General features: G+C 37.1%; 1 protein-coding gene across 1 annotated transcript in view; it reads left to right on the top strand.

Annotated features, from left to right (window-relative positions):
* The window catches only part of LOC118205806 (Na(+)/citrate cotransporter-like), a 120,718-nt gene that overhangs the window by 41,194 nt on the left and 51,568 nt on the right, over nucleotides 1–27,956 (top strand). Inside the window, exons 6-9 of the mRNA XM_085812292.1 lie at nucleotides 1,804–1,867; nucleotides 11,941–12,078; nucleotides 17,266–17,385; nucleotides 23,118–23,198. Of these exons, the coding sequence (XP_085668418.1) occupies nucleotides 1,804–1,867; nucleotides 11,941–12,078; nucleotides 17,266–17,385; nucleotides 23,118–23,198 (403 nt within the window). The remainder of the gene's footprint in view (nucleotides 1–1,803; nucleotides 1,868–11,940; nucleotides 12,079–17,265; nucleotides 17,386–23,117; nucleotides 23,199–27,956) is intronic.

Raw genomic sequence — 27,956 nt, 5'->3', positions numbered from 1 at the left:
TTTTGGTGATGTCCAGTTTTAAAAACATAAGATAGATTGAATTATTATTTTAAATATTTCATTTATCATAGATAAATATAACTAATTTTTGAGAGAATCTGATTTTAGAAATTCTTTTTAAAGATCAGTTCTATATTAGAAACTCTAGCATATTAAATCTATGTGTACCAATCATGTCATTGTACTACTTACTAGTTACGGTAACGATGTAGTATGCAACCTACAGTTTTAGTTAGTTATTTGTTTCTCAGATGGCGCCTCTAACGCTGTTTTTGAATACTAAAATAAATACTAGTTATTAATAAATATATATAAATATATATAAATAATATATAAATAATAATATATATAATATAAATTACGATACTAAAATAAATACCAGTTATTACGAATACATACAGTTACCAGTTATTATGAATACTAAAATAACTACCAGTTATTACGAATGCATACATGAAAACTATTAATTAATTAATAGTTTTCATTTAATTAATAGTTTTGATTAGTGAAAATTAATTAATTTTCAATCGTTAATAAAATACTTTTTATATATCTACTCAAGTTCAAATACAATTTTATAAACTTATAGTGGATGACACTTGATGTTAATACAATTTTCTCACATATTAAATTTTTTTAATTTAATTAATTTTTTAATTAAAAAATATTAAAAATTTTTAAACTTAATTAAAAAATTTGTATTTTTTAAATGTTTCTTTGTTGACTTAAGTAGGAACTGACTTTTAAATTTTTTATTATATTTCTTGTTTCATTATTAGTTTTTAATCAGCAATACTTTTGTCCCTTACTAGAGATCTGGAACTATTTCATTTAAAAGTTATACTTTATCGCTAATCTTAACTCATTATTTAGAGATTTCATAATATCTAACGACCAGCGGCAATTTGGAAGAACAATTCCAGGCTTTCATATTGAAATTTCAAGCATGTTATTTTGAAGTAGGGACACAAATGTTATCTTATTAGCCAAAAGCGCCAATTTGCCCACAAAGGCTATTAATTTCGTTTTGGCATTTTGCGTCACTTCACTGTAAATATCGGTTCAGTTTTCAAATTGTTGCCACCAAATATTTAAGCCCTGCATTATATTTAAATAAATTAAATAATGAAGTATCTGCATGAATGTGTATACGTTTCTCGCACTGTGGAAAAACGACGATGTCTAGGGACATCAAATTTTAAATAACGTAGTTCTCCATTTGGAAGCCCAAATTTGGAATTTGTTTTATTACCTATTTCATATTTTGTAAAACATTAAAGAATTTTTGACTATGGAACTCAACGATTTCAAAGGGAGCAATGGCATCACTGTACGAAAAAAGACAAATTATAAACTCCAGCGCGCGAGACTGTGTATCGAACATTCTAAAGCTATGCTCTTTTCAAATTGCTTTGTGATGCTGCTGCTGAACTGAATTTTATGGTTTAAGGGCGAAGAACATGATATTTAGTAAGTAAAAGAAGTGCACAAAACGTTAAAAAAACGCCCCTTTGGGAGTAATATAAAATCTGTAAGCTTTCAGGTTATTATTTTTTTTTTCTGACTGTATTTATTTTTACTTCTGCAGTAAATTTAGTTTAAAATTTTATATATTTTTAATGAATCTCTAGAGCTTCATCATTCTTGTATTTTCTGATTATTTATAAAACGTTTACTTTTTTTTTTTTTTTTTTAACGGTTGTTTTAAATAGAACAAATTGAAATATCTTTGCACTTGTTTATATCTTTTATATTTTACACGAAACCACTTCAGTAGTTAAGTTACAATTTTTATTTTCCCAGATGAATCTACTACAAAAGATGAGCAAGTGGACGAAGATGAAGAGAGAAGTAATTCTACGAGCGAGTAAGTTTGTTGTTTTACGATGATGTGGAATTTAAGGCATGATATTTGAAAGAACAGAAGTAATGATTCGTAAATATTCAACTCCAAAAATTTAATCCGAATTTGCACTTGAACTACGATGCCCCTGAAACGAAAAAGTTTGAAAGTTATTTAATTTACAATTAATTAAGAGCAAGGAAGATACACAGAAGCTTAAACCCCCATCAGCGTACTTTAGATTAATTTAACTACGCCAATAACAATTGCGTGATCTTATGACATAAAAATAAAATTTTGAAAGTAGCTCAGTTACAAGAATAAAATAAAAATTTTTGCAAGGAGATATATTACTCTTCGGAGAGGCTTTGCGTAATTTTAGACAAAGGCTAAGGCTATTTAATTACGGCAAAGTCTCGAGGGCTATCTGACTTGAGAGGAGGAATGCCTTCGTGGAAGACTTTCTAATGGAAACTGGTTCGTATATACGTTACACATTGGGGAAAACCACGAAAACGCCCATGCAGCCAGCCCGTTCGCGGGATTCGAACCTCAGACCGAACTACCAGTGTTCAGCGACTTAACCGCTTGACGCTGGTGAGCCTATATATATATGTAATAATAAAATGTAATAATAATAATATATATATATATTAGCTATTTTAATTAACTTTAGCTTTAAAATATCTTATTTAATAAAGGTTAGGTTATTTAATTATGGCAAAGCTCCTCGAGGGCTATCTGCCTAAGGGGAGGGATGCCTTCGTGGAGGACTTTCTAAGGGAAACTGGCTCGTATACACGTTACACATGGGGAAAACCACGAAAACACACATGCAGCCAGCCCGTTCGCGGGATTCGAACCTCGGACCGAACTACCAGTGTTCAGCGACTTTACCGCTCGGCCGCTAGTGGGCCTGCGTAATTTTAGAAAAGCCTATTTGCTTTCCTTATTGTGAAGAGAATCATCGTGTTTCTCCCCCCCCCCTACTCTTGTCACGTAACACGTTGGTTTAGCGAGTGGATCATCGTTAATATAAATTCAGGACAGCGTAAAGATAATTTTTCATACCTATTGCTCCTAAAAAAGTGTCTACAATTAATTTGGTGCTTCTAAAATGGGTTTGGAAATAAAGTAATGAATATTAAAATGGGTAATATTTAATTTAAAGTGGATTTGAGGTTCCAAACCCATTAATTTAAAATGGGTTTGGAAATAAAGTAATTACCTAAAGGCTTATTAGCGGATAATTTTGATTAACCAGATATTAAAACGAACTATTTTACAGGTTTTACCATTTATCCCTAGAGTCACAAGGAGATATTTTCTTTCCATTGATAGATAGGGCGCTTGCAACCTTCCATTCAAGAAAAATTACACGTTGCACATTTTCAACCGAACGACTATTCTTACCTGTTTGATTTTAAACTGGTTTTACCTTTTAGGCGATTATACTTCCTTAACACATTGACTGCCGCGGGGGTCACCGGTGACCGGCGATGCGAGCAATAGTAAAAATACATAATTAGAGTAAATATCGATACTGGTAAATTTTTAAATAACACCATTGTTACTATAATGGTTTGAAGAATAATAAATCGCAAAAATTATCTACAGCGCCTCGAGGGTCATCGGTGACCCCCCACCACGAAAAATACATTAAACACATTTATATAACACATCTTATCTTCCGTAGATAATATTTCAACATAATATGCATCGCATAATAAAACAAAATCATATTGGCGCCATGAGCAAACCACGTCAAATGCGCGCGGCAGCCAACGTGCGGCAGCCCACTAACCACCCAGTAGATAACCCCATTAAATACTGGTACTTCAAACTCAAGATCTAATTTTTGCATACAGTCTGGCTGCATGGATTCTTTTTTTCTGGTTTTCACACTTGTACACAAGAATATGAGCCAATTTCCGTAGGAACAATCTATACGAAGGCATCCCTTCGTATAGATTGTTCATACGGCAAAGCGCATGGGGAGCACCTGTGCAGCGCCAAAGGCAGATTAGGTTTTGCTCCGTCAGGCTATCCATCTAGAAAGTTCCACCCGACAGGGGCAGATCAGCGCGGCGCCCGGCGCGCAGGTGTTAGCGTCTGCCAAGGTGTTGGATTTTGCTTGAACGGCCCGCCAGGGTCCCCCATCCAGTGACCAGGCCACGGCCCCGCAGGCCGGACTCCACTCCCAAGTTCAGGAATAGATCAGGAAGGTGGGTGGTGTACGATTTGATATAGCTCTGCTCATTCGCCCACCGGACCTACGTCTTCTCGAGAAAAGTTTGTCCTTTGGTCACACCAGACGCGAGTTTATTGAGCTATTTGAAAGTTACAGAGGGTTACAGGGCGATGTACATTGCAGATTTCATGGTTGTAGAGCATTACATGGAGATGTACATTGCAGAGCTCGTTATAAACAGGTATTGTACAAGTTTCTTGAGACAGATATGGTAGATACAGGTATTTATTACAATTGGTAGCATACTAGGAAAGAAATTATTATGAGAAAAGTGTGGAGCTATTTACAATAATTGTTATGTACTTGCAGTTCGTGTTAGTGTACATTCGAGGTTTGTGAGAGTTCGGGGTGGTTTGTGGAGTTCATTATGAGGCACCAGAGTTCGTAAGGGTATATGAATACACATTACTTCATAAGTTCAATAGTGTATCACAGTTTTTCACAAGTTCACTACGGTGCACAGTTGTGCTCTGGTTTGTGCATTCGTAATGGAGTAGTAGCAAGGTAAGTGTTGATGGGATGGAGGATGGTAATCGTTGAGGTTACTGAGTGATTTTCACAGGGAGCATTTGGTACGGAATGGCGCTTGCTTAAGTTGAGAGTGGTGATTTCAGAGAGCACCCGATCTTGTGTTTGGCAGAGGTAGTTGATAATGGGCGTCTAGGGGTGGCAAAGGTCTAGTCCGATGCGGTGTAACTTGTCAATGATGTTCTTGATTTGATGGTGGACTTTAGTATGATTGATGAGAAATTTCTTAAATGGAAGTTGTAGATCCGTGGACTGTCGGATGTGGTGCTCCTCTGTGAGTGGTCAGTGGAACATGTAGTGGTCGGCGTCTCCTTCCTCGCCGCAGGTGCATATGCTGGATTGTGTGAGATTTCTTTCGTGGAAATATTTAGGAAATGTTCCATGATCGGTGATATATTGTGTGAGGTAGTAGTTGGTGATAGATCTGGTGGTGTCTACTTTTGGGATGAGAGAGTATGTTCGGCGTCCTTGTCCTTCTTGGCTCCAGTTGTGTTGCCATTTTATTGTTGCAAGTTTCTTAAGGTTCATTTTAATGCTAGACTTGGGTCATGGGTGAGTGATGAGGGTTCCGACCTGTTCCAGAACAGCTTGTTTGGTAAGGTAATAGCCACGGTCATTGCCTTCGCAATTACTGTGTCCTCTTGTCCAGGAGAGGATGTGTTTGTACGGCCAGTTGCTGATGATTTTTTGGATGTTCCGGGCAATGGGTGAATTGATGTGTTGGTTCTTGATTGCGTAGATGGAGGACTGGCTGTCTGTAATAACGTGGATCGAGTCTGCCTGCAATTGCTGTAGGGTGTGGATGCTTTGGAGTATGGCTGTGTGTTCGGCCTGATGAACACTGTTTTGGTTTTGTAGGTCCCCTTGCCATTCCTGGATAGTAGTTGAAAGACGCTGGAAGGTGACTCCACTTCCTACTTTCTCCTATATTTTAGAACCATCAGTATATGCTGTGTAGTATTGGAGGTGGGGAGTTAAAGTTACACTGAAGGTTTGGGAGTCCAAGAGCTGGGTGCTAGAAATATCTATTCGGTTTTGCTTCATATTTGTCAAGGTAGAAGGTTGTGTCTTGGAATGTGGTAGTTTTCTTTAGCTGGAGTACTGTTGTTGAATGAGCTTCTATTTCTGCTATGACTGAGAGTGGGAGTTCCCCTGCCAGTATTTGTAGTGCATTGTTGGAGGTGGTTCTGAAAGCTTGTGTTAACTTCAGTAGGATGGCGTTGAGAGCTTTTTTCTTCCTTTCAGTCATGGGGAGTGCCCAAAGCGCCGCTCCGTACGTAATGATTTTGTAGATAACTGTTTGGAGTAGGATTTTCATGATGTGGTGATGAAGTCCCCATGTATAGCCTCTCATATTTCTGATGGCATTTGCTATTTTTGAGGTGATCTGTATCTTGTTTTGGAGATGCTGCATTCACGTGAATTTTCTGTCAATGGTTAGTCCTAGGTAATTGACTGACATTTAATTTTATGATTGTTGATCTTTATGATAGGATGGCGATTCATAGTTTGTCCGGATGATGGATGATGGATGATGACAGCTTGTGATTTGCTGTGGGAAATCTGGAGTTTTATGTTATTGCATAGTTCACTGAAGATATTTAGGGTGTGATTGCAGTGCTGCTGAAGTTAATCTCTGGTTTTCCTCTTACTACGAAGGCGACGTCATCTACAAATGCGACTATTGTGGTGTGGTCTGGATATTGGTGGTTGCCAATATTGTTGAAGGTGATGTTCCAGAGGTTCGCGCTCATGCATGACCCCTGTGGGCATCCTCGAGATTGCTGTTTAGTGATGACTTGATTGTTATAGATGATAAGGCTTTTTCTGTTGTTGAGGAAGTCTGTTGTCATTTGAAATAGATTTCTTGGGCACTGAAGCTCTCTGAGGGCCTGCTTAAAACAGGTGACAGGTGACGGAGGACGGGGACGCCTGGTGTTTAACGGAGGTAAACAGGCATATGTCCCACGCCCTCCCCTATATAGATACAAGAACTCCCTGGGGTCCCACAAGGGCGCACCGGGAGTTACTGAGCCTTCATGAAAAAGTTTACATGGCCATACAAGGGCTATTCCAGTTTGACATTGGTTCTGTACAGATTCTTATGTTAATGGTTGACCTGGGTGTTCATAGGCCATAATGCATACATGAAACATAACATTACATACATGATATGACATGACATTAAACTTATACATAATACTTGCATGAATTAGTACATACATACCTACACTTCACATGACATTAGACTACACATACATAATGCATGACATTAATCTACACTTATTAGAGTTATAACCTGACTGTATACTACGTTAAGCTAATGGTATTGCGAACTTGCTAAGTTACTTTATAACTGGATTACTTATAGTTTACATTATTGCTATTACTTCTTAAATGACATTATGATATATAACAAGATAGGCACACATGCTTTGCCTTATAATCATATATGCGTTACTTAAAATAATACACATGGGGCACGCGCTAATGACTACATTACCGATTACGTTATGTTAAAAGTACACATAGTATGACGTATTACACTCATTTATTAAATTACTTACATTACACTATTACTTACATTACTTACATTACACAGTTACTTAAAACAGTAGAACTCTAACAGTTACGGTTACGGTGAAAAAATTTAGAAATTTTCGAACGACAACAACCACTTTTTCATATGAAATTGATTGGCACATTGCAAAGCCATAAATGTCGTTAGAACGATACACGTATGACGAAAATTGCCGGCGTAAAATATTTTCAAAGAGGAGCATTGTAGAGGACCAGTAACAAAACAAGAGAGGAGAGGGGGAACTTTTTTTGTATTGGAATTAGAAGCTTTCGGCACGCCCACCTTCGCAGAAGATAACGCATTGCATGCGGGAGATTATTGACAACAATGGTGAACGTAACATCGCAAGACGACTCTGTAAATAACTTCCCGTTTTATAGCATCTTTCAGTTCTCGAGTTCATCTTTCAGTTCTGATAAATCTCGTGGGTTTGATGTGTACACCTTACATTTGACAAAATAGCAAAATCAGAAATCCATAGGAGGGAAGTCAAAGGATCGCGGCGGTTACGAAACTGCAGAGACTGTGATCTCCAAAGTGTCGTTGCAGAATATACCGGACACATGTGGCGACATGACTATCTTACTCCCCACGTATAACTGCACCTTTCAATATTATACTATAACTGTATAACTGCGCATACATAACGGTGCATGTATAACTGTATTATACCCTGCGCATGCATAACTGTGAACACAATGTATTAATGCTGTAATACAATTTAACTTCCAGTACGAATAAGCATCAACATCAATGTAAATATCTACTGCCCATGTATGACTAACGCATTGCGTTTTGTTCCGCATGTTAAACATAACGTGCCTAGGTACGATCATGTTAAACATAGTGCGCTTTGATTCTCCACTGCTCTCATGTGGTTTTCGTTTTCTAATATAAGTAGTTTTATGTGTTAATGTAATGTGTGTGTTTAACGTAATGTTTATATATTTTTATGCTGTTTAACGTCGTATTGTGTGTACTTTCTACCGTGTACTGTTATGTTTTGTATATTTTGTGTTGAACTGTGTTTACTCTATGCATATTTATATGTCATTATTCCAAATGTGTATGCTTAAGCTGCATGTATGACTTACCATTAAGATGCCAAATCGTATGTCTATCAAGTATCCATCGTACACTTAAGACGCCTCTGTTTGGCCAAGTGAACAAACTCATTTTAATATCTCAATAACCTCCCCGGGCGGGCCTCTTGCTGCTCCAGGGAGTTGTTGCCTATAGGTAGGGAAGGGCGTGGAACATATGCCTGTTTACCTTTGTTAAACATCAGGCGTCCTCGTCCTCCGTCACATGTCAATGACTACCATCTTGCATCCATACAGTGTCCCATCATCTTGCATTCATACAGTGTCATTAACGCCATTTCGCTGCTGCAATTCTTGAATTACCTAATTCTGTAACATTGTTGTACACCGAGCACTGATGATGGAGCACATGTTGGTACCTGTAGAAATGACCTCTTCGTAGAAGTGTGCAGAGTGCTTCAATAAACCTCTTCTCTATTTAGCTAGATTTACTATAAGCAGTTATTATTTTTACGATATAAAGGGTTAATGACCAAATTAAATATCAGGTAACCAAGAAAACTCACACAATTTTCGTCACAAAACAAAAAAGTCTACGAAAACCTTAAACACTGATTTCGTTCTTCGAAGTATAATCACCATTGGCTTCAGTTACATGTTCCCCTCGAGACACAAGCTTGCAAATGCTCTGGAGTCTAAAACTCTTTCTGGAATCCAAAAATGCGATACAGTTTTTGTGATATCGTCGCGCCTTCGGAACTGATGTTCCCGTAGATAGTTATCCCTGTACGAAAACAGGTAATATAGTCAGATAGGGCGATATCTGGTCAATGGTAGCTGAAGCAGAACTTCCCAGCCCAATGTTCTGGTCAACCCTTTGGTCGTTTTTTGCCGTACGAGGTATGGCATTATCGAGGAGACGAAGAACTCCTCTTCTGTTGATTAGTGTTGGTTGCTTCTGGTGCAGTGTCGCTGAAATTCTTTGCAGTTTTGAGGCGTAGACCTCGGCTGTTATGTTTTTTCCGCTTTCTAAATATTCTTAGTGGAATATGCCAGCGCTGATCCACCAAACACACACCATTACCTCCTTTTAATGAATGTCCCGTTTAACTGCCAATTAAAACGAACCAGAAGTCGACCAACGATATTTTCTCTTCCGGTTATCATACATGATCCAGGTTTCGTCACATATCATGATTTGGTCCAGAAAAGGGGCTTTACCATGGCGCGACAGCAAAAACAAGGAGATGTTCAAATGTTGAAGCTTGTTCTCCTCAGACAGGACATGAACCCTTACTTAGTTTCAAAGTAATACCAAGGTTATAAAGATCTGATCGAAAGGTTTCATCAGATACTTCAGACTTATGTGGAAGTTTTTGGCAGGTTTGATGAGGTCTTCAAATAATTATGTCTGAAATATCAGTTCGATTGGTTGAACGGATAGGCCCCTAAGGTTTCGTAATTTTGGAAAGATTTTTAATAACAATCTGTGCTATATAGTGCGCGCGTGTGTGTGATGGGGTTAGGGGGGGAAGGTGAAACCCAATTCACTTTTGAGTCATGGCCGAGAAAGACTGTTGCTTACGTGACGACTGGTGCGAAAATTACAACTAGCTTGATGCTTAAAACATCATTTTTTTCACAAGAATAATTATTCAGAAATACATATATGGTTAAAATTAGTACAACACTAGGGCTGGTAAATACGCCCCAGAATTTCGATATACGTAATTTACATTTTAAACAATAAAGAAGAAGGCGAAGCCAGAGACGTTGTTTATTCAGGCAACAGCAAGAGAAAAAAAAGGCAATGCGCATTCACTCCGGTCCTATTTATAGGTGGAAAATCATTTTGTTAATCCTAAGCAGGGACTGGGTAAACGATATCACAATGCAAGAGAAACTGCAGGGAAATAACAACTTAATATGCGGCAGAGGGGCGCAAAATGGTGCAAAGTGTGCCAGAAGACCTCCTATTTGCGTCCCGCTCACTGCAACATACAAAAAAACACATTTAGTATGGTGCAGACAACTTGCGCCCTTGGACCACACTTGAGTGGACTTGCCTTGCTTTTTACACACGAGTTATTCAGCCTGGACATTGACTCTCGGTGTGCCTGTATCTGGAAAGAGCATGGAACACGATGCCATCCCTTCTTCATCAGAGAAAAGGATCATTACGGTAGTGGAGGTGCAATGGTTTGGGCAGGCATTACGCTGAATGGCCGCACATCCCTGCAAATGTTCGACAATGGCTTCCTGATTGCTATGAGTACAGAGAGGAGATCTTGGTGCCTAGGTTCGATTTTTCAGGGGCGAAATTGCTCCTGGGTTCCAGTAAATGGACCACAACGTTCGTCTACATAAGGATCAGTTGGGAGACGACTACCTGGATAGTAATGACATTCGCCACAGGAATAAGATCAGGGGATTGGCCAGCCAGATTGCCTGATCTTAATCCTATAGAGCATGTGTGGGATGCTCTTCAGAGGGCAATTTCATCTCGCAATCCCCCTCCGAATTCCATCCCGGAGTTGAAAGCTGCCTTGGTGCAGGAGTGGGACCGACTACAATAGGGACTCCTCAAATGTCCCTTATTCAGCATATCATCACGCTGCACGACTTGTCTTGACTGTGAGAGGGGCCCATAGCCCAATATTAGACTCATCTTCAGTTTCATATCGTAACGTCGATTTTGATTTTCATTATGAGCTTTTCAATCTCGGGTACATAAAATCACTTTTTCAATTTTGGGTACATAAAATTACTTTTCCAATCTTGGGTACATAAAATTACTTTTTCAATCTTGGGTACATAAAATTACTTTGAATTACGTACATAAATTACTTTTTTTACCTTTACTTCTTACATCTCTTTCTATGTTATAAATGTATATTCTTACCAAAGTTCATTAAAATCTGTCCATTCGTTTTTCAGAAATTTGATGAAATGTGCAAATTATCTTAATTTTTCGCACGCGTGTACATATCAAGAAGTACCAGTTAAATTATATATATATATATATACATATATCTGTAATAATATGACTTGAAGAAAGTTGCAACAGAATGACGATGGTTCTGTGCATTATAACTTGAAGATACTTTATCGTGTAGCTAGAAGGATGACACTCGAAGACAGGCATGGCCACTGATTAGGAAACATAATTTTATTCTCTTAATAATGCAAGCCTTTGTACGCATAAACAGGTTCACAAGCATCATTTAAGGGTGTAACATACACTCTACAATTTTGTATAGCTTACATCCATTAAACAATGGGCGAAAATGGAAAAATAAACTCTGCGTGGCTAGCGGCAAAAGATGCAGCGGGATTGAGAAGCGGAAGCAGAGAAGGAAGGGAAATGCGCTGCAATTATCTGTAATTAATGTATTATTTGAAATTTGTATTATTTATATTTGTATTATTAATGTATTGCTGCAATTAATGTATTATTTGAAAGACATATTTTTCAGTCATCTACGCAACAGTGTTGTCGGCCATGACTCAAAATGAATTGCTTGTTTTGTGAATTGTTCTTCCGCTAAAATTACAATATTATACACACACATATATACATATATACATTAAAAATTCCATACATTGTACACGAAACATTCCTTTATGTGTTTCATGTATTATATAGGAGAAATTACACATTTCTTTCTGATTGCATTATTTTACGTTTCTTTAGGAGTGAAACTTCAGATTCTCGTCCTTCCGTTTTGAAAGTGACGCTTCTGTTGTGTATCTGTTACTCGGCCAATATTGGAGGAACGGGAACAATAACTGGAACATCGCCTAATCTTGTGCTTAAAGGTTTCCTCGAAGAGTAAGTTATCTCAAGTATTTCCCACATTATAAAACCCTTGTAGAGTCATTAGGTATTTTTGGAAGCAGACAAGATGAAAAATGAGCAACGCCTTCACCGGGAATCGAACCACGGACCTCTGGAATAAGCGCCCAGTGTGCAGACTACCACACCACGGAGGCATGCTGAGAAGGAGGGAGAAATACCCTATACCCTAACCTGCATGCATAGTTAAAAATCATATAGCTAATGGGTTTTACAACGCTTTTAAGCTGGCATCATTTGCGTAATCGTTTTCAGTATTTTTTTCTAAGGACAAGGGAAAGTTCTGTATCTCTCATTCTACTGGGCCGATTGACAAAATTCAAATTGAGTTTTTCATGTCTCGAAAGCACGACTTAGGATATATATTAAATTTATATATAACATTGTTCTAAAACAGGTACTTCGACACAAAATCGGATTTTTTTCTGAATTAGCATACCAATTTTGTTTTTCCATATTTCGATTCTACGACTCAAATTATGTCTAGATATTCAATTTTGTAAAATTTGAGGCGAAATTTGCGGAGAAATTCAAAAATTTATCTTGGCGTAATTTTGTTTCAGTTTGCGCCAAGGATAATTCACTTGGCGAACATTTTAACATATGGCAACCTATTTTCCTTTCCCTTTCAATATGCCGGAGCGGGAAAAAAAAGGACATCCTTCTTACCTTTTTACATTGTTGCATGAGCTGGAAAAAGTGACAAGAGCGGGAAAAGTCGCTCCTAATTTCAAACACTTTTAGCAAAGTGTCTAAACCACATTTGATGTTTTATCGCTTTCAACAAATATGCCAAATTTCAAAACGCGCCAATGTATAAATTCACGTATATTTTCGGAAATTTTGAATAAAAAAAACTGTAATTTTTTCCAGGTATGCTTAAAGATGATGATAAAAATTTTATACATTATAATTAAAAAAGTTTTTTGAAAAAATTATAAAAATTATTTAAAAATACAAGTTTTAAAAATAAATCGTAAAAAATGAGGGAATTTCATCTGGAATGATCCCGTATTTCGAAATGTGAAAGGAAGAATAAAATAAATTTTATAAAAAAAAAAAAGAGATTAATAAATATATACCAAACTCAATTAACATTGAGGAACTAATTTTTTAAAAAAACTATTCTTGCGATTTTTGCAAAACTTGGCAGTATGGCGTAATTTGAGTCGTAGAATGGAAATATGGAAAAAAAAAATGGTATATTATATCAGAAAAAGTCCGATTTTGTGTCAGTATAACCTATATTAGAACAATGTTAAATATAAATCTAATACATATCCTAAGTCGCATTTTCGAAACATGAAAAACGCAATTCGAATGTCGTCAATCGGCGCAGTAGAACGTGAGATATAGAACTGTCCTTTCTTTTTTTTGGGGGGAGGGGGGCAGTGTACACATGCATTTCCATGACGGTTACATATGCATTTCCCCGTCCAATTTTCCTTTTCAGATTCACCATTGGACAAGACGGTCAGTAGCTCCGCCCACCTCACCAAGTACCTCCAGATACAACGCCTTCAACTCAGATGAGTCCTCGCCATTCAGACGCTAGCACGCAGCATTTTGCATTTACACCGCCGGACATTTATCGAACTAATTCAACGCCAGACGTATCTGAAGACTCTTTACTTGCACCTTAGAGATATATTTATCTCAATTACGAACTTTGCAACGTTAGGGTAGAAAAAGATATGCCATTTTCGTACGTACTAAACACAGGATGTGGTTTTTTTCATAACCCGGGTGCCTGCAGACATGTGTTTCTAACACCTGAGTCTTCCACATCCAATTTTATAAATGACGGTCATATAGTTCGCTTTTTCCTTCTGTATCGTATGAATAATTCATTTATTTTTTCATTTGGAATCAAATGAATAAACACAGGGTGACCAAACTAAAATTGGTCTGGAAAATATGTGTCATTCTGACACTAAATTTATAAGGTATTTTCTCCCCCCCTTCCAGCATACCTTCGTGGTACAATTTGGTGCACGCTCGGAGCATATTGCGGATGTCTAGGTTCGAGTTCCGGCGACGGCATTGCTCATATTTCATGTACTTCTACCAAAGAACGTCTATGTAAAGAAGGAAAGGCACCATAGACGTAATGTAAACCAGTTTGTCTTCTACGCCGCTAGAAAGAAGAGGGCCAATTCGCCAAGGGATTTGGCGACGGAACCTGTTGGCGAGAATTTTCCCCTTTGTGATGTACCTGGCCGAAATTTTCCACCTGCGCCGAGTGTACAGGAAACTGAGGAACACGGGTTAAGATGAATCGTTCTTTGACTTTTCGCGATAATTTAAACTCGAATTTTCGTGCTTTTTTTTTTTTTTTTTTTTTTTTTTTTTTTTTTTTTTTTTTGCTTTACTAGTTGAACTTGTATTATCCATATCGCAGTTTGATGTCTGATTTTATATCTGTCAATATGTAGAGAACACAGCTTTAAACTCTTGATAAACATGACCGTCAAACCTGTTCGAACTTCGACATCAGCTTCGAGCTTTGGCGCTTTTTGTCGACAGATATTTCACGCATGCGCAGTTGTGTCCTTTATCGTTCGGAGGGAGCTACTCCTGCTGCTGCGAAGCTTTCCTTCTTAACAATACATATTCTTTGCTCCTATTTCAAAATAAACACTAATGTCTCTACAGACGCGGCCGAACTAAAAGTTGTTGAGCTATAATTCGTCACCTCCAGGATTTGGTGATTGGGGCCCCTAATCTCTAGTCGACGTTTAAAAGAGGGGTGTATAGAATATTTTCTCCCACTTTCCAGGATGCCTTCGTGATGTAACGGTAGCACACTCGGCACATATTAAATAGGTCCAGGTTCAAGTCCCGAAATGAGCATTGCTCAGTTTTCATCTATTCTGGTTCAAAATAACCAGAATAGAAATTTTCCGTTGTTAATAAACAAGTGAACTGCCTTGTACAGAAAATGCTCAAAAGTCCCCCATGGACGTCGACGCAGCGTTTTGCGAGATTTATTAAACTGTAACACAACTCAAACTGTAGAACACTTTTGAGTCTTTTCATATGCTCTTGCTCAAACAGTTCAGCAAACGTTTTTCACAAATTGTGCCTCCTCCTCACTTCAGCTGCTCACTAAAACACGTCTGCACTTTTCAATCAAACGAATGGTTTCTGTCACTCGTTTGCGCATGCTCTTTACCCGTCCAGTTGTACCTGTCGTGATTTCTAGTAATTTCTTTGCTATTTATAAAACATTTTTCACGCACTGTTCTGGGACAGTATTATTTTTGCCCCGCCCCCCGTGCATTAGTGGTATTCAATGGCAGTGCTACCAAACGAGACCAAAAATATAGTCATCTTTATATATATATAAGCGGCTAAATTGTGTGTCTCCGATAGTTTATTGTTGCCACTCGGAAAAATGAGCGCGGAAATTAACGTTTCCGCAGTTTTTAATTAATATCTCAACCGATTTAAAGTCGTACGAAAGTGAGAAAGGTATCGATGGATTCGGAGAATTTTCTGGAATCCGAGGATACGCGTCTCGAATTTCAACTCGGCGCCGTTCCGTAGATATTCGAGAAAAAAGAATTTGGCACGTAGCCAAATCCCTCTAATAAGGAAAACACAAGCAAGAAAGTGGAAAATTAGTTTTTAATTAATATCTAGGCTAATTAAAGACCCAAGAAGACGCGAATGGTCAAAATGGCGTGCCACGGACCTGCGGAATCCAACAGTGTGCTTCGCTAAGCCCAGGTGCCAGCCGTTTCGGAGGAGATGATGTTACTTCACCCCATATATATATATGCGGCTTAAGTGTCTGTTTGTCGCCGATAGTTTATTGTTTGCTTGCGTAACTGTACTAGCCAATGGGGTGAAGTTGCCACGGCACAGGGTTGCCGTTTCGATTGAGACGTAGACAATTTCCTGCAAAAGTTGCCTTTGCTATGGCTATCAATAAATCTCAGGGCCAAACGCTTAAGCGTGTTGTCATTTTTTTACCTGAGCCTGCATTCGGACACGCTCAAATTTATGCTGCCTGTTCAAGAGTTCGTAAAAGAACGGACGAAAAATTAAAAATATTGGATGGTCCTCTGTAAGGCGAGCTTAAAAATGATGGAAAGATCTACACAAGAAATGTTGTGTACAAAGAGATCTTTGACATGTGAATTAACATTTCATTACTTGAATCACCTTTATTGATTGAGCTAGCGGTGGGCTCTTAAGAAATGTACCGCCAGTGGTTTCCTTTATTGTACTCTACTTCAAGCAATTAAGCAAGTAGAAGGGGGAAGCCCCGTGGAGCGGTAAGCAAAGGGGCGCCCTCGCCGCCTGCCCTGGGTAATTCAGTTTAAATTAGCAGATACCTTTGCACAAATCATTTTAATTACAATTTATAATATCTGGAACAGCGGTCATTTTGTATGACCGCCGGGTTTTCTAGTTTAGTTATATATTATCAATTCAAACGTTTTAGTATTAAAGAACTTCCGACCCGCTATTTATTTTAAAATTTTGTGACCCATAGAGTGAATTATCCGTAATTTCAACCCAAACTGTGGTAACCCAAGCATGGATGCAAACTTAAGCTTTGGTTTGGGTTAGTAGATTATGGCAAAGCACACTAGGGCTATCTGCCTGAAGGGAGGGATGCCTTCGTGGAGAACTTTCTAAAGATTTGCTTTATGTGATTATGGCAAAGCCTCGGGGGCTTTCTGTAAGGGAAGGAATGCCTTCGTGGAGGACTTCTTAAGAGAAATTGGCTCGTATACACATTACACATGATGGAAAACCATGAAAACGCCCGTGCAGCCATCCCTTTCGAAAGATTCGAACCTCGCCCCACCAGTGTTCAGCGATTTTCTAAGGAAAACTACGTCGCATTCAAATTACACATAAAAAGCCACGAAAACAAACCATGCAGCCCAGCCATCCCGTTCGCCTGGAATCGAACCCAGGGTGGAACTATCAGTGTTCAACGGTTTTACCGCTCGGCCGCTGGTTTTGGCGAATCAGAGTGTTTCCAATTAATTATTTTAGATACGAATTTAGTTCAAATGAAAGCTAAATTAGAATAAAATGCTTTTAGAAAAATTAATTTCCTAATTATGTGAAGGTCTCGAAATGGAGATAAAAAGGATAAAAATTTAAGTGATTGATATAACAGCTTGATTTGTTTCTTTATAGGTTCTATCCTGAAAGTAACGAAATCACTTTTGCAACGTGGATGATGTACAACGTTCCTGGAATGGTTGTGTGTGTTGTGTCTGGGTGGTTTTATCTATGGATGATATATATTCAATGCTCGTACGTAGAGTAACTTTTTCTATATTTTACATGCGCAGCGACATTTTAAAATAACGACTACACTGCACTCTGAATCATCTGGGCTAACGCTGAGAAAGCAGATAACGGATAACTGAAAACTATGGATAACCCAAACTATAAATTTTCATGCGCATTGTATGTGTTATTAGCCCAAATGTCGTTAGCCCAGAAGGGCTATTAATTTCAAAACGCCATTTTGCGTCGATTCACTTTTCAAATTGTTGCCACCAAATATTATCGCCATGTATTACATTTAAAGAAACTAAATAATGAAGAATCTACAGGAAAGTTTCTGGCACTGTGCAGAATAAACGGCACCTAGAGTCATCAAATTCTGAATAACGTAGTCCTCCAACCGAACGCACTTGGAAGCAATTCGAGCACATGGAAGCCCAAATTTTGAATTTAAAATTTGTTTTATTACTTATTTAAAATTTTGCAAACTTTTAACGAATTTTTGATTAACATAATTAACGATTTCAAAGCGAGCAATGGCGACACTGTACGTAAAAAAAAAAAAAAAAAAAAAAAAAAAAAAAAAAAAAAAAAGTTTTTATTTTCAGCGCGCGACGCTATGTATCAGAAATTCTAAATATATGCTGTTTTAAGATACAATAACACGCCGAACAAATATTAATTTAGAAGTCAAACAACAAAAATCAGCGTTATATTTTCAAATTTTCACAGTACTTTTAAATGCTGCAAATGCGCTTTGTCCTGTGGTCCTGTGAAAGTACTGTGAAAATTTGAAAATATAACGCTGATTTTTGTTGTTTGACTTCTAAATTAATATATGCTGTTTTGCTGTTTTTAAATATTTTGTGATATTGCTGTTGAATTGAATTTTATGTGTTTTAAGTGCGAAGAACATGATAGTTAATAAATAAAGGGAACACACAAAACGTTAAAAAAACGCCCTTTTGGGTGTAATATAAAATTTTAAAGATTTCAGGTTTTTTTTTTTTTTTTTTTTTTTTTTTTAAATCGGTAATTTAATTTTATTTTCGAAAGAGTTCAAATATTTGTAAAGTTTCGCTGCGTTATTTTCGAAGTGCTATTTTATCACTGTATTCGTATTCCCTTAGGTTAACAGAGTTTCAACAAAACTGTTTGCGTCTCCGGAGTAGTATCATTGAAAGTTTCGCTTGTATTTTCAGTATCACTCTCTGCCTCATCTTTTGGCATTTGAAACGATATCTGCGTCACTCAAATAATTCAAGCACTGAAAGTCTAGCTGAGTATACTCGCGGGATGAAACAAATCCTCGATATTTTCCCGATCGACATCTCTTTGAAGATTTTGATTATATTCAATTTTCTGGCATACAACTTCGGTTATTGCCTCGTCTTTTTCGCGTTCGATAAATCTCAAAGAAGAACCTTTTCCCATGAGCAAACAATTATTATTGGTTTTTCTTTTTACCGAGCTTTTAAAAGCTGTTTGACGGAGCTGTTTGACAACCGAAGTCCTCTGGACAATGCAGTATGAACGTCCTCAGGATGTGAAATTGGTGAAGTCCTCAGGACATCTGAGAATCAACATCCTCAGGACATCCTCTCATATCCCGGGACATAGCGACTTAAATGAGACATCCTCTCCTATCTCGGGACTTAGTGACTTAAATAAGACATCCTCAGGATGTTAAATTACAATGTCCTCAGGACATCCTAAGTATGTCCCGGGATATTGCGACTTAAATAGGACATCCTGAGGATGTTTTGTGCTGTGGGGATTACTACTCCGGGTATCACATTCAATGCAGTCAATATTTTCATGAACTTCAGTAAATCATCATCCTCCTTAGAAAGAATTGTGAAAAAACGAGGTAATTCTTGAAACTAAGCCTAAAGATGCACTTCAGCTGTTTTTAGAGCATGCTAGATCTTGCACATGTTTGTTTTTTACATACCCTCGTTGAGTGTGCGTGCGTTCGCCCCGCGACGCACAGGTAATCCACATACCGCATAATCCGTATCCGGTTAATCGAGAGTACACTGTATGTTTGCATATGGTATACCGAAACGAAATTCGAAAAAATCTGATGTGTACACCACATGACTTCCTTGTACGAAATATTAAACCATACGCAGTTTATTCCTGCATTATAATTAAACTTATTCCTCTAATTTCATTAGAGATATATTTCTCATTCAATTAGTTCAGTTCTCACTACGCGGCAAGGCAAAAATACATATAAACTCGAAATACCTTCATTAAAAATTGAAAGTATAGAAAAACATAAAACAACAAATACAGTTAAAACAAAAAAAAATTACAATTACAATTATAGTTTCTACGCAAGAATAAGCAATTCGACCAGCAGACAAGATGGCAGATTTTTCGGGGCACAAAACTAAAAATTTGTTTTTGGTCCCAATCGGCAAAAAGACACTGAAGATGCAGCAAAATTTAATTCACTATTCTGCTAAGTTTCAAATGCAAACAATATCGCTGCTATAGTAGGAAACGTTAGGCTTAACCGCACTTAAACAACTTTTAAATTGTTAATAATTCTACAACTATTGCATGCAGATTAACTAAAGGCTTAAGAACCTTAAGCGGAAGATAAGAACAATATAATTCAATCATTTGCAAAGCAAAAAATGCGCAATTCGTCAACATATAAGAATAACAAACTGACCTCACTGAGCCGACTAACAGAGTGACTTTATATATATATATATATATATATATATATATATATATATATATATATATATATATATATATATATATATATATAAATTGTTTCATAAGAAACTAATAGTAAAGTTAAATAAATAAATAATTAAAGAATTCTCTTGCGCCAATGCTGCAAGAAATGAAATTTGAATTCAACAAATATTCTCTATTATATAAAGCTAATTTAAATTTTAAACTCACGTAAATTCAATTGTATACAAATAAAAGATTAATTACTGCTGCGAATTAATTTGCAACATCATTTAAATAATTAAGCAATAATTAATCTTTTATTTATACACAACTGAGTTTTACATAGTTTAAAACTTAAATTAGCTTTATATAATAAAGAATATTTGTTAAAGAAAATACACTGCTCAACATTGAAAATGCAACACCAAGAAGGAGTGGTCAGAAATTGATGAAATTTGGAAAAAAGTCAGAGACAGCAAACAGCAATAAGTGATCTTTATTTCAAAATGATAGTCAGAATACATAGCGAGAACGGCGTCGGTTCAGTAGGATTTAGGACCACCGCGGACAGATATGCACGAAGAAACATGGCTAGCCATAGAGTCAATAAGAGTGCGGATGGCGTCCTGAGGGATGGCTCTCCGTTCCCTTTCAACCATTTGCCACAATTCGTCTTCTGAACGAGGCTGGGGCAGAGTCTCCAAACGGCGTCCAATCACATCCCACGCATGTTCGATTGGTGACAGGTCAGGAGAGTACGGTGGCCAGGGAAGCGTCTGTATACGTTGCAGAGCATTTTGGGAAATGCGAGCACTGTGTGGTAGGGCGTTATCCTGCTGAAAAATTGCATTAGGCAACGCCTGCAGGCAGGGGATTGCCACCGGCCGCAGTACATTATCCAAGTATCGTTGGGCCGTCATAGTGCCCTGAATTCGAACTGGAAGTGACCTGTAATCGTAGGCAATAGCGCTCCAAATCATTATGCCACGTTGTCGCGCGGTGGGGCGTTCCACAGTTACTGCGGGATTAGATCTAACGATCACCGACGCCATACACGTATGCGGCGACTGTCACTGGATAAACAGAAGCGTGAATCATCTGAGAACACGACGTTTCGCCATTCTGTCATCCACATCGCTCCAGTCCGGCAATATTCTAAGCGTTGGCTTCTATGCTGTGGGGTCAATGGCAGTCTTCTTAACGGACGCCGTGAGTGCAGACCACGTATTCGCCATAGCCGATGCACTGTGCTCGCTTCCATGTGAGTATCAGCTGCGTAAGGACCAACCCGCCCTTCTCAGTCCGATCATTATACCCCTCGTAAAATTGTCTATCTTCTGGAAGTGCCTTCGTTGACGTCGGCCTGGCATTCTCTCCTATTACATGTATCCTCCGGGACAAAACCCAACTGTCTTCGATAATTCGTCTGTCAGAAATAACGACACGAATATTGCCCATTCTGCACGTTCCTTACCTTATAGCTTACTTCAAGTGCGTCGGAGAGCTGCACATTTCACATCTTTTGCATAACTCAATGACGTGCGTCTACTCTAAAATTAGCATAAATTTCTAACCACTTCTTCTTGGTGTTGCATTTTCAATCTCGAGCAGAAAAAGAGGCTTTTATTCTGTCCTTACGTACAGATAACACTGAAAAAGCTCGTTAATTTTCGTTGAAATATGGTAATCGGAATTTTCTGTGATTACAATACTTCCTTTTCTTCGTATAAGGAAGTAATAAAAAGTTAGCACTTTATGAATGCATATGTGATGATACCTTCTGATTTTTAATAATGGCATACATTCTTTCGGACTGAAAAACTCAAGGAAGTTTTTATTACGGTGATAATAGCTATTGTTTTTCTGGTTTACAGCAAGCAGAAAATTTTACACGGGACAGCACCAATTCGTTCAGAGATATACGAATACTTCTACTTCGCATCTCCTGATAGGTATTTAAGAGTTCTAAACTGCAGTTCTTCAAACACAAAATTTGTGGGTTGGTTATGAAAAGAGAGCATTTTATTTCGCATTAATTTTGGAACTGGAGACTTTCCACATTTTCAAAACTGAAAAGATTGAATTTTTGAAAACTTTGGATGTTGCCAAGTATCACCAAATCTCGTTATTTTGTACAATATTTTAACTCTTTATGTTTAGAATATTATAGAATAATCCTTTTGCCACAATGTATTTTTAGCCCAAACAGGCTTTGTCCCTGAAGGACTATTGTTTTCGTTTTGCAATCTTGCGTTGAATCACTATAAATAAATATCCTTTTCACTTTTCAAACTGTTGCCACCAAATGCTAGAGTCCTGCATTATATTTGAAGAAATTAAATAATGAAAAATCTGCATAAATGTATGTCCTATTTCTCTCATTATGATAAAATAACGGTACCTAGAGCCATGGAATTTTGAATGACGGAATCCTCCTACGAATATGGGCATGTGGAAGACCAAATTTGAAATTTAGAATTTGTTTTATCATCAATTTCATATTTTGTAAAACTTTAACGGATTTTTGATTAACAAACTAAAGGATTTAAAAGCGAGCTATGGCAACACTCTACTGGGGAAAAAAAAAACTTTTTATTTTTTATCTCCAGCACGCGGAACTGTGTAATCGGAAATTCTAAAGATAGGCTCATTTTAAAATTATTTTGCGACATTGCTATTGAAATAAATTTTGTGCAAAGAACATGATATTTAATAAATAAAAGCAACACACATAACGTTAAAAAAACGCGCTTTTGAACGTAATTTAAAATCTGAAACTTTTCAGATTTTTTTTTTTTTTTTAGATAAGTAAAATTCAAATATATTTTTTTCAGAAAAATTGAAAGACCTTAACTACTTATACTACTTGCATTATTTGACAACGGTTCCAGAAAAACAACGAATTTTTAAGCTACTTTTCTACTAAGTTAAGAATTTTAATTTTTTAAGTTAAGAGTAATTTCACTTTTTAGCTCATATTGAAACCATGGTTTCAGAATATACTATAAATTATATATTCCAATTAATTATCTTTTTTTTTTTTTTTTTCCTTCCAGAAAGGTTGATCACAACTTGGTATCGAAAGAATCCATCAAAACCATTATTTCGAAACGATATGCCAAGCTGGGTCCAATGACGTAAGTTTTACACAAATATTTCGATTTCTAAATTAGCATTTCCGAAATTATTATATTATTGACTAGCGTCTACATCCCAAAACGGCAGCCTATGAGAGAGGCGATTCTACACTCATGTCCAAAATTATGTTTACATGCATAAATTCACGGGTTTCTCAGAGACTAATAATTTAATGAATTTTCGTGGAATCATACATAACATGATGACACATAAATGCAAAAGAAAAAATTGAAGATCACCTCATATGATATAAAATTGTAGCATGAAACAATAAAAATGGTAATAAAGTGTGACAAAGAGAGTTAAGAAAAAAAGGAATGATTCAGAAAAAGAATTAAGTCTTACGAATTTAATATGGAATATGATCTCCCCTGACTTGTACACACATATCACAACGTGTTTTAAGGCTGGAAATAACGTTGTTAACCACAGTTTGGGGAATTAATCTCCACTCTTCTAGCAATGCCGTCTTCAGAGCATTTACATCTCTAGGAGGAGGATGTATACGTGCAATTGCTCTTCCAAGGTAGTCCCATAAGTTCTCTATCGGGTTAAGGTCAGGAGAGTTTGGTGGCCAAGGTATTCGCTTAATGTCTTCACTTTCAAGGAATTCATCAACGAGGTTTGCTCGATGTGGATGGGCATTATCATCCATAAATAAAAAGTCAGGTCCATATGCACCCCTGAAAAGTCTTACATAAGGATCTAAGACCTCATCTCGATATATCTGGCCTGTCACAGATCCGCTGCTGAACACGTGTAGGGGCGTACGTCCATCGATCATTATTCCACCTCATACCATCACACCTCCACTACCGAAACGGTCACGTTCCACAATGTTCGAGGGATCATTTCGTGTTCCTGACTCCCTCCAGATGTAAACACGTTTAGAATCACCAGTTAAACTAAACCGCAACTCATCAGTAAAGAGAACATGGGACCATTGATGTTCAGTCCAGTTTTGATGTTCTTTACACCAATTAAAGCGATCCCTCTTTTTCTGTGAAGACAGTAAAACACATACCCTTGGCTTTCTGGCATAAAGGCCTTTTTCATTAAGCCTTCTGTATATTGTTTGCCGTGTTGCAACAGTTCCAGTGGCGGCTGCAAGCTCTGAACTTAACTGCCGAGCAGTAGCCTTTCTGTTATGACGGGCAGTTAATGCCAGATACCGATCTTCACAAGCAGTTGTCATTCGTTTCCGACCTTGTCCAGGCCTCCTTACAACACTTCCATCATTTTGAAACTGTTTCTATAGCTTAGAGACTGTCTGTCTTGAAATATTCAGACATGTGGCTGTTTCCATGATTGACTGCCCTGCTTCTAAACGGCCGATAATTCGCCACTTTACAGATTCTTCCAAATGATACTTCGAAGCCATAACAAACTGCTTTGAGTCCCTACACACTGAAATTAAACGCTATGTTATAGAAATTCACTCAAATATTCAGTTTGCGCAAAGCGCTTGATTCACCCTTGGATGACGTAACGCCTAGATTTGCATATCACAAACCGTTTGATTACTTTTGATTGGATAATGCTAATTAGGTTTGGTTTTCACATATTCCCTGCAAATACGGATCACATTGATTCGATATTTCATTGAATATCATCATTTTTGTGTATGTAAAGATAATTTTGGACATGAGTGTATTATTTTCATCGGGGAGTAGGGAAGTTGTAATGGTTTTCTGAGGAACGCAACGGCAGTGCACTATGTTTGCTTACATTAGGAAGTTCAGAAAATTGCAAAGGTGGATTGCCTTAATTTCTGCGGTTACTTTCAGGGAAATATTAGGCAGTTTTTTTTTTTTTTTTTTTTTTTTTTTTTTGGTTTGCTGATAGAGGGCAAATAGATAATTTACTTTTATAAATCCGCGTTTACCTATTTAAACTTCAGAAGATTTAAGATGAAGCGAATATATGCAACACAACAGAACGCAAGCTTAAGACTTGTAAATCTTTTAAAAAACAATACATTGATAATTAAAAATATTATTTATATTTCATTATTAAAAACTTTTTATAAATGCATAGTTATCACATAATTAACAATTCATCCATGCATTATCTCATTATTTATTATAATTAGAAGAGAAGATATTTTTTACAGTAATGTTTAAAAATTTGCTGTTGTCGTTTAAAAGATTTACAAGTCTTAAGATTGCGTTCTGTTGTATTAAATATATTCGCTTCATCTTAAATCTTGTGAAGTTTAAATAGATAAACGCGGATTATAAAGGTAAATTGTCTATTTGCCTTCTATCAGCAAACCGAAAAATCTGCCTAATATTTCCCTGTAAAGTAACCGTAGAAACTAAGGCAATCCACTTTAGCAATTTTTTGAACTTCCAAATGTAAGCAAACATATAGTCCACTGCCGTTGCATTCCTTAAAAAACCATTCTAACTCCCCTACTCCCCGATGAAAATAATAGAATCGCCTCTCTCATAGGCTGCCGTTTTGGGATGTAGACGCTAGTTATATTATTGATGGTTAATTATATTTAAGTACAAAAATCTAATAATACTGGTGGCCACTTTTTTCCCCTCTAGAATCATAATTTTTATGATTATTTCCAAAAGAATGCTGACGTTTAACATCTGTAAAATATTTTAAATGTTTTTTCGAAAGAGTCTTAGAAGTAACATATAATTGGTTTCATTTGCATTTGGCAGTATTATGTTTCAGAAAATGTATGGCATTCACTGAAAGCTATGGTAATGCATTTAATAAGGATTGGTTTGGTTTATTTAAGTATGGCAAAGCACATTAGGGCTATCTGCCTAAGGGGACGGATGGCTTCGTGGAGGACTTTCTAAGGGAAACTGGCTCGTATACACGTTACACATGGGGAAAACCACGAAAACGCCCATGCAGCCAGCCCGTTCGCGGGATTCGAATCTCGCATTTAATAAGGAAGAATAAAGGTGAATAGAGTTTAATGTTTTTTTAATTTTACTTGGTATACTTCTTTGTTTAGCCCTTAAATTCAGTCGGATCCCATTGGCGCAGATACATCGCGCAACAGTTCTATATCACCCGTTCTACTGGGCCAATTGACGCCTCGGTAGCGCAGTAGGCAGCGGGTCAGTCTCATAATCTCCCATTCCACTGGGCCAATTAATCACTCGTTCTATTGGGCAAATTGACGCCTCGGTAGCGCAGTAGGCAGCGGGTCAGTCTCATAATCTCCCATTCCACTGGGCCAATTGATCACTCGTTCTACTGGGCAAATTGACGCCTCGGTAGCGCAGTAGGCAGCGGGTCAGTCTCATAATCTCCCATTCCACTGGGCCAATTGACGAAACTCAAATTGCGTTTTTCATGTCTCAAAGCGCGACTTAGGATATGTATTACATTTATAAATAGCCTTGTTCTAATATAGGTATTTTGACACAAAATCACAGACCTTTTTCCGAAATGACATGCGAATTTTTTTCCACATTTCGATTCAACGACTGAAATTATGCCGAAATGGGGAGTTTTGTAAAAATCGCACGAGTAGTTGTTTTAAAAAATTAGCTCTCAAAATTTTAGCTCCTCCATATTAATTCAATTTGACATATATTTATTAACATCTTTTCTTTTATTAAACTTACTTGATTCCTTCTTCCAGAATTCGTAATTTACGTTCATTCCAAATAAAATTCGGCCATTTTTTATGATTTAGATTTAAAATTTGTATTCTTTAATAATTTTTATAAATTTTTCGAAGAAAATTTTGAATTAAAACCTATCATATTTTTTACTATCATCTTAAAGTAGATGTATTTCTAAGTATACCTCAGAAAATTGGAGTTTTCTATTGACATTTTCCTACCACATTTAAATGTGGTTACTTGGGCGTTCTGTTGGGTTTAAATTTGGTTACTAGGTCCGTGGTTCGATTCCCGGCGAAGGCGGTTTGCTAAGAACTTGTGGCAATTATAGTCAGGTGACAGGTGAGAGCAGCGTCCGGACACCCGGGTGGCTTTCACTGACTATTCGGGTATCGTCCGAATCCCGGAACTATCCAGAAAAAGAATATTGCTAGACACCCAAAAGGCCGTGTGCTTATAGTTGTTATCCTGATAAAAAATAAAGTTATTTCCAGTTTCCAAATTTTGGGTATAATATTTAAACAAAGAGCTTGGTTCATTGTGCCATCAATAAACGTTAAATTATTTAATACTAATGCTGACATGCACCCTCACACAAGAGCACCTCCACCGCCATGCTTTAGTGTTCCAACCACGGTCTTGGGATTAAGCTCCTCATTTTTTTTTTTTTTTTTTTTTTTTTTTAATCCAAAGGGATTTGAATCCCGAAGGATTATTAGTTTCGTTTTGGCATTTTGCGTCGGACTCATAAATGTCGGTTCACTTTTCAAACTGTTGCCACAAAATGTTAGAGTCCTGCATTATATTTGAAGAAATTAAATAATGAAAAATCTGCATAAATGTATGTATATTTCTCGTATTGTGATAAAACAACGGTACATAGAGTCATCGAATTTTGAATAACGTAATCCTCCAACGAATATGAGCATGTGGAAGACCAAATTTGAAATTTGAAATTTGTTTTATGATCGATTTCCTATTTTTTAAAACTTTGACGAATTTTTGATTAACAAACTCAAGGATTTCAAAGCGAGCAATGGCAACGTTGCGCAGAAAAAACATTTTTATCTCCAGCGCGTGAGTCTCTGTATCGGAAATTCTTAAGATAGGCTCGTTTTAAAACTATTTTGCGATATTGCTGTTGCACTGGATCTT

Source organism: Stegodyphus dumicola, chromosome 3 (assembly GCF_044657685.1).
Source record: "Stegodyphus dumicola isolate Sdum_Otavi_A_Nest chromosome 3, ASM4465768v1".
NCBI classification, from domain to species: domain Eukaryota; kingdom Metazoa; phylum Arthropoda; class Arachnida; order Araneae; family Eresidae; genus Stegodyphus; species Stegodyphus dumicola.
Note: the sequence above shows the minus strand (reverse complement) of the source record. Positions and strands in the feature narration are given on the sequence as shown.